The sequence below is a fragment of the Apium graveolens genome, unplaced genomic scaffold (genome assembly GCF_009905375.1).
Source record: "Apium graveolens cultivar Ventura unplaced genomic scaffold, ASM990537v1 ctg2955, whole genome shotgun sequence".
NCBI classification, from domain to species: domain Eukaryota; kingdom Viridiplantae; phylum Streptophyta; class Magnoliopsida; order Apiales; family Apiaceae; genus Apium; species Apium graveolens.
This window is the reverse complement of record NW_027417869.1, coordinates 65,561-73,682: the sequence shown is the minus strand read 5'-3', so window position 1 is coordinate 73,682 and position 8,122 is coordinate 65,561. Positions and strand designations below refer to the sequence as shown.

The 8,122-nt window shown below is 32.2% G+C and overlaps 1 protein-coding gene and 1 long non-coding RNA gene across 5 annotated transcripts; one reads left to right on the top strand and one right to left on the bottom strand.

Moving 5' to 3' along the window:
• The first annotated feature begins 1,428 nt into the window (after positions 1-1,428).
• On the top strand, positions 1,429-4,208 carry LOC141700810 (mitochondrial import inner membrane translocase subunit TIM44-2-like). Of its 4 annotated transcripts, XM_074504490.1 has the most exons (7): positions 1,429-1,707; positions 1,811-1,879; positions 2,067-2,139; positions 2,401-2,505; positions 2,891-3,002; positions 3,034-3,255; positions 3,738-4,208. In XM_074504490.1, exons 1-5 carry the CDS (start codon positions 1,661-1,663, stop codon positions 2,903-2,905), a joined length of 309 nt encoding a protein of 102 aa, XP_074360591.1. In that variant the 5' UTR covers positions 1,429-1,660; the 3' UTR covers positions 2,906-3,002; positions 3,034-3,255; positions 3,738-4,208. The 4 variants fall into 4 exon arrangements, with proteins under 4 accessions (XP_074360591.1, XP_074360590.1, XP_074360592.1 ...); XM_074504489.1 differs by lacking the exon at positions 3,034-3,255 and having other exon boundaries at positions 2,891-2,991; XM_074504491.1 differs by lacking the exon at positions 3,034-3,255 and having other exon boundaries at positions 2,891-3,003.
• Positions 4,209-4,939: 731 nt separating this feature from the next.
• On the bottom strand, positions 4,940-6,522 carry LOC141700816 (uncharacterized). Its single transcript, XR_012566534.1, has 3 exons — positions 6,367-6,522; positions 5,798-5,865; positions 4,940-5,097 (listed from the first exon to the last, which is right to left on the bottom strand). It is a non-coding gene; the product is annotated as an uncharacterized LOC141700816 (long non-coding RNA).
• Between the last annotated feature and the right edge of the window lie 1,600 nt (positions 6,523-8,122).

The following is an 8,122-nucleotide window of genomic DNA, read 5'->3' as shown; positions in this document are numbered from 1 at the left end:
ATGTTTTTTATATTTATTTTGCGAGATTTTATATCAGTCAAAGCAGTCATAATAGACCAAGGCCTGTTTGCTATGCTGTCCCGAATGAAGTATCGATGCTTTTAAAATAAAATTTCGACGATCCGTCCGTACGGATGTTAAAAACAATCGATTTTAGGCGCGTACCATCATTATTAGGTTTTCATATTTATTTTGCGAGATTTTATATCAGTCAAAACAGTCATAATAGGCCAATGCCTGTTTGTGCTACTGTCCCGAATGAAGTATATATGCTTTTAAAATAAAATTTTGACGATCCGTCCGTACGGATGTTAAAAACAATTTATTTTAGGGGTGTACCATCATTATTAGGTTTTTTATATTTATTTTGCGAGATTTTATATCAGTCAAAGCAGTCATAATAGACCAAGACCAAGGCCTGTTTGCGCTACTGTCCCGAATGAAGTATCGATGCTTTTAAAATAAAATTTCGACGATTCGTCTGTACGGATGTTAAAAACAATCGATTTTAGGCGCGTACCATCATTATTAAGTCTTTTTATATTTATTTTGCGAGATTTTATATCAGTCAAACCAATCTGAATAGACCAAGCCGTGTTTGCGCTACTATCTATTTTAGGGGTGTACCATCATTATCATAATATAACAGTCAAAATAGACTAACCTCCAAAGTGCACTATTTTTTAAATCTGTTATTGATTTTGATTTTAATTATGATATTAATTTTGATTTATGAAAATATCCATAAATATGATAACTTTTTTTTCTTTCATGTTTTCTTTTTAAACAAAATATAATATGTTTAAAAAAATTTATACTTTTTAAAATTGTAAGAATAAAAGTAAATTCATATATTTAGATGAAAAATGGAAGATATTCATTTTATTTACATGTAAGTAGGGATTTCTAAAAATATTAAAAATAAATTAATAAATAACATTTTATGAGCTTTGATTTTTTTTTCGTACTCAAGCAAAAACGATACATACTCGGACTTTAACAGCAAAATCAAAATCTAACAAAAAAACCTAATCCAACGGTTCTAAGATGTGCCAGCTCATCGATCCGTGTGAAACAAACAGATCTTGTGGTATATACACATTCACAAATCAATCTATCTCTCTCTCTCTTTTCCCCCAATTCTCAAACCCTAAATTCCCAAAGCAGCAAAGAAGTCCGCCGAGAAGAAGATAGTAGCCAAGAAAACTCAGGCGGAGAAGACCAAGGACAAAACCTGGAGTTTCGAGGAGCTATACGCAAAGGCCAGTTCGATTTCCAGGACCTTTGGTGGTGGCATCAGCGAATTCTAGTAGCTCAAATGGAAAATCTGGAGACCGAAACGCTACCGTGTTGATGGAGACCGAAATGGCTAATCCGTACATGTCTGATGATTCTTATAACAATCTCATAATTATGTAACTCTTGTTTAGTTGTAAAGTCTCTGTCTTTTTTACTTTGGTGTTGATCTTGATCATATTTGGAAGTGTTATAACAATTTAAGATTCTGAATTACAACATGTTAATATGTAATCAACTTTGTTCATTAGATTCTAGTTGATGATGATTATATTCCGTGGATTTTTCTTGATTTGCTGTAAATTTTATATTTTAGGAGTTATATCACAGACAATCAGCAACACAACATCTTCAGGAGGCAGCAATGTTTCTGGGAATAGCCAGTTCTCGGCATCAAGTGGAGGGTCAGAGGTGTGTCCTAGTTGTCAGATATTGCCAATTCCTAATTTGAAGGTGTTCACTTAGGCAGAACTAAAGATTGCAAGTTAAATCACTTCTTCCACTTCTGCAACAGTATCAACGAGAGCGTCTTTGGGGAAACAGCTGCTGGAATATCAGTTAAAGAAATACGTCGTCGAGATCCGTATGATTACATTCTTGTTTTTGTTACTACATTATACTCCCTCTGTCCCATCTTAACTGATGCTTGACTCTCCGATACACATATTAAGGTGACAAAAGGTGAAAATTAATTAAAATGAGGTGGAGGGAGTATCTAGTACTGATCTTGTCCAGCCCACTAATAGTCATAATATGCAATTTCCTGTTAGATCTTTCTCGTTGCCAGAATTTAGGGACGAGGTTCAAGAAGTTGTCAGGCCAATCCTCAATGCTTACTATAAAGTAAGTCTTACGTTCTTATTAGAAGTTGGGTATATATTCACATTCTGTCGATTTGTAATCTTGGGTGCACTTATATAATATTTGTTCCCTTAAAAAATAAATAAATGTAATATTTGTTTTTATATATAAAGTGGATAAGGACTGCATTTCTAACATTAATTGGCAACTTTTGCCCTTAATTTTATTCATATATTATTATATCTGTAAAAGCACATGTCTGGACATGTGTATATCATACTCATAGTAAACTTTACTTTACAGGGAGATGTCAAATTTCTGAAGAAGTATTGTATCCCTGAAGTAATTGAACGGTGTAGTGCAGAACACAAGGCTTATGCAAGACAAAATATTGTAGTTGATAACAAGGTAAAATAGACCAAATCCAGATGGATTCTCTTGCTTCGGATGATAGTGTTTTCTTTTCATGTGGTCTGATTTACTTGGTAAATCTTGAGCAGTTTTTTTTAAAAGGGTCAAATCTTTTGGGTTTTTATTTCTGCATTATTTACATGTCTCTATTCTGAGTTGGGTAATCATTTCTTATCTTAGCTGAATACATACGTGAAATTTCTGTGATGTAATACATCTATGAATAAAGCATGAGTATTGTTTTCACACCTTTCTCATCCAAATCTTGTTAAACTGGTGGGACAATCTCATTGTCTTCTATACTGCAAGAAAGGCAGTAGTAAGTCGTCCTTTGTGTCTTTAACCAGAGTCTGACAATCTCATTGTCTTCTATACTGAGCAGGAGGATGCTCTGTGATGCCACTTCCATGGGAAATACGCTTAAAGATTCTGATTGGTTATATAGAGATTCTACACCTGGGTGTTAACTTCGATCTAAAAGCAGTATTACCCAAAGTTAAGTGGGGAAGTAGTGCTACTCTCCAACACCTTTCTCTTAGTCAGATAAACTTCAATCACGGACGTATACCTGATTCAATAGGATATCTAGAGTCATTAGCCACTTTGGATCTCCTCCATTGTAATTTGTCTGGGCCCATACCATGGGAAATACGCTTAACTTTTAGTTATATAGGAAGATTCTTACACGCAGCAGAAAAAAAGATAATATATAGAGACTTCAAAGCCTCAAATATTTTACTGGATGGGGTAAGTAGTGCCAACAGGGGCATAGCCAGTAAAACCAATTACTCGGTTCAAAAAGTCAGAAAATAAATTCAAATATATTTAAATAATTAATATATAGATATAATTGCAAGACAAATTGTAATATTAATAATATATAACTAAGTACATAAATTCCATAATTATATTACAAGCAACAAAATGACAAGTTCAAATTAGGCAGAGTGACTGCATAATAACATCCATTATATTTCATTTATCTTGCGAATAGAGAATTTGCTAAGCAAGTTACTTTATTAGCATAAATAGATCTATTTGTCTGGGAATCCTGATTACTTTAGATTGTGACCTTTTGCAATATTTGAATATTCGAATCCTGATTAGTTTTTTTACAGTCATTCACCTAACTATTTTTTTCCCATAGTTCCTATAGTTTGCGTATTATTGATTTATGTCGTACAACATAGCTAATCAAGTCAGTAACTAATGTCGGTAATCAATTTCAGCATTGTAAGCAGGAATTCAGCGTGGATTGGATCCTGATTCTGATAATCTATCAATTATCATTGAGTCGATTAGTTTGACAGCGGACCTGAAAGAGAGTATTGCATTAGAAAAGGAAAGGATGAGAGTTGTGACTAATAAAAGCCAAGGGGATATAGATCTTACTAACCAGCTGGTTCGTGGCAGAGCAGTAACAAGATTCTACAGAAATGGGTAAAATGGACATCAAATTTGTTAGCACAGCTGAAGAATCTCAAATATGTGCTCTCTCTTTTCCGTGTTGCTAAAGTAGCTTCCAGATTAATTAGTTAAGTTAATTGTGATTCCTATATAATAGACTTGTAATGTTTGTAGATTAGTAGATTAGTTCATCAGTACTGGTGATATTGTATTGTGTTTCTTTTGACTTTGATTGGAAAAAAGTTCTATATAGAACTGGGATTTAATGTATGCAGAAAGTATATTTCAACTTTTGTCCATTGTTACTGTGTTGCAATAGGTATTAAAAATGTTGCAAATAGGTACTAAAAATTGTTGCAAAAGGGCCATGTGTCAAGCTAGACCCACATGTCAGTGGGCCCCACATGCCAGTGGGCCCCACCTGTCAATATCCCACATGTCAGTGGGCCCCACATTTGCCACGTTGCAAAGTGCCATGTGGCAGTCCACGTGTCAGTTTGACCCCATTTTTTTTTGCCATGTCATTGCTTTTTGCAACATAATTTTTGGTGTTGCCCATGATAAGAAAATGTTGTCTTTGAAGCTTAAGACAACGCCAAAAATACTAACATCACAAAAGTGTTGTCGTAGATAATTTTTGGTCTGTTGAACATTTATTTGGCCTGTTGCAACGTTTGTGGAATGATACAGAATGCCACTTTTGGTGTAGTGTTTTCCTAAATTTTTCTATTCATGACATGTAAGATCAACTTAATTTTTTTTTGTAAATTTTTCATATGACTAAAACCGATATATCTTATCATCCATATAGTTGGATCATTGAAAAAATCATTTAAAAATATTATGTGGTTCATCGAGAACAAAATATCATGTGTGGGAGTATTATTACTTTTTTTGGGTTTGATTTGTTCTTTTGGCTAGCTATTATTTTCCAATATTGCAAGAAGAAAAATAGTATCCAATAAATTAAATAAATGATTAACGGAAACATATCAATGCTTTATGCTATTGCTATATTCTTCTGTCAAATAAATAAATACAGTAATTTTAGCCCGGGTCGCTACAAGATCCTGCATCAGCCTCTGCGTGACACCACCATGGAACAATTGAAAGCTACCCAGCCACTCTCATCAAGCATTTCTTCCAACTCTTTCACTCCTTTTGTCTAGCCAAAAACTCAGCCTAGAACAAGAATGAGTTCAAGTTAGTTGGTGAGTTCTCATCAAAAAGATTGTGAAACCTAACAAAAAGATTGTGGACCATAATTAATGGTCCTAACTTCTAAGATAAAGTACATTTAAAATTTTGGTTGCCAACTATTCAATCTTTACTCCGCATACTATAGTTACAAATAATATCATCTGAGCACTAATCTTTTTGGGTGGAAAAATTGAATAAAATGTCAATTTAGACTATAAATTAAAAAAACAACAATATTTTAATCTTGTTTTTGTTGAGGCACCGGGTCTTACATAGATCAGTTTTTGAACATAAGGGTACATCTACAATTTGTAATATGTAAAATGCAAAAATGGTACCGAGTAAATTTTAATATACTACATAATACAAATCCTAGATTTTGGCCGTCCCTGTTTTAGCAATCACAACCTTAAAATTTAAAACTGTGGTCAGTGAACTGTGGTCAGGATGGTCAAAAAAAATTAATCTTCCATTTCATTTAGTGTTGTTTTTAAATGGGACAAAATAAAAAGTGCTATAATTTCTTGGATTTTCAAAAAAGGAATACTGAATAGTTAATACCCAATGAAAAATAAATTAATGGATTCAAAACATTTTTTTCAATTCCCAAAAACTTACACTTAGGCCATTAAAACACTAAAAAACACAAACTATAGGATGCTAAAAGAAGATTATTACTTACAGTGGAGTGGTCGACCTTAATTCTTTGGGGAGCATTTTCTTCATTGTTTTGTGGAAAACGTCATGTATCTACGAATGTAAATGAAGAAATATATCAAGTGCCCTTTTACAACGAACAACAAATTATAGATGAAAGAAAGATTACAATGTAAAATGCAAACGAAATCAATTTAAAAATTAGTGCTTATTCACAAATGTAAAGTATTATTATCATGGTGTATTCACTTCTCTATAAAAAAAATCGAAACAGAAATATGATGACTGAATTTGATTAAAAATTATCCACACTGAGAACAAATACTAAACAATAAATAATTTGCAATCACATTCAAAATTCAAATGAGTCCAAGAACTCAAGCTAAATAATATATATTTATATTACACATTATAATTTCAACAAATGACAAAAATGTATATAAATTAAAGGTAAAATCTTTGTGTTCACAATTATTCAAAATTTGACATCTCTATTTTGCTAAATAGGGTCCGATGATCAAGAATAAAGTAATTATCGGTGCCTGCATCTAGAAGATATCAATGTTCAAAGAACTAAGTTGAGCCATCACTTACCAATTTGAATCGAAAAAGTCATGATGGTGAGTATTACGTACACCGTTGATGTGGTTGATATAAATTGAGGAAAAATTAGCGAATGGGTTAAAACCAGATATTAAAATTAGTGATATGTGAAGAAACTTAAAAGAAAGCGGGAACTCGCGAAATGGAGAGATGACTACAAAGAATAAGTGATTAAAGAATCTGAGAAACATATACATATATTGAGCATTTTGAAGGGTACAGAATAGTCGAGAACGTACACGAATTGGGCCGACTCAGAAATAAAATATCAATGAACTGTCCTCGCTCTAGATTGGGCCGTAATTGTAATTTTACGAACCTATCCTATAGAATGGAGTTAAAGTTTAACAAAAGCCCAACAATCAAATAAGCACAATTTCTTTTTGATTAATTGCGAAGAGGCCCATAAAACAAATAAACTAAATATTCCAAAAAAATGTATAGAACTTACTCAATTTTGATTATATGAAAAGTACAAAGTGGCAAGTGGGTCATATCCACAACGAGATAGGTTTAGTCAATTTTGACTTAATTACTTTTACATTTGTTCAACACCGAAACACCAAAACGATTTTGTGATGCATATTTTTCTAGGTAAGTATTACACCAAAACTAATTACGTTAAACAATGAATATAAAAACCTAGGGCAATTAGGTCTATTATGCTTACAAAATACCTACCTTCTAAGGTAAAGCAACTAAAGTCGGCATATAACTAAGATTTTGTTAATTTGTCTCAAGTATTAACACTCTAGAAACATGCTTACATATCAATAACTTTTGTTAATTCAACTAATCCGCCAATTAAAGCAATTGTTAATATCTCTCGAGTATTAACCCTCTAAGAATTCCATTATTTATCTCACTCTCACTTCAAATTATGCTAATCATATTTGTGTCTCTAATGAGTAAAATATCCTGATTTATTACTCCTATTTTCATCTAATTAATTCATTATATCTCCCGATTACATAAATTAGTAATGAAAATATAAATAACTCTAATAGCCATAATCAAGCAAATCACATAGAAAATTGTGCTAAAATTATATTGTAAACATGGCTTCCCCTCTTTGCCCTATAAATGACTACTCACTAATAATTACACAAGTTATAAAGCTATGAAAATACAAAAAATAGAATTAATCTAATAAGAACATGTAATCTTCAGTTTTATCACTAGACTAACCATAACTATATAGTGTCTAGATGGTATGTATCTCTGATATGTCTAAGACTTATAAAAAAATATGATCCCTATTTTAATTTTACAAATATATTATTATTCTATTAAATTTACAAGTCAGACTTCTTAACCGACTATGATTCTCTAATAAAATTCGTTATTATCTGGTCTCTCCGGTTTATAGGATGCTCTAATTGGATTCTCATTATTGGACCATCTCCGAAAAATATAACTCATAAATTTTGTGTGGGCTATAAGATCGTCCCAAGAGGAATTCTATAAGTTAAAATAGAGCCCAAACAGCCTAAGTAGGCCGCGTAACCCAAAAATTCAAAATTCTTAAACCAACAATCTCAATTAATATAATTAAGGGTTCTATATCTGGTGCATATAAAAAAATCTTTGGATTCATTCCCAGATCATTTAATAAGATTATATAACAACTTTACCTTCCTCTCGTTCTTCCAACATTTTAATCTAGTCCTCCTACTCTGAACTGAATTATCTTTTACAACCTCTGACATATTTTCCTTTCTCTTGTGCTTTATCAACAGCTTTATAA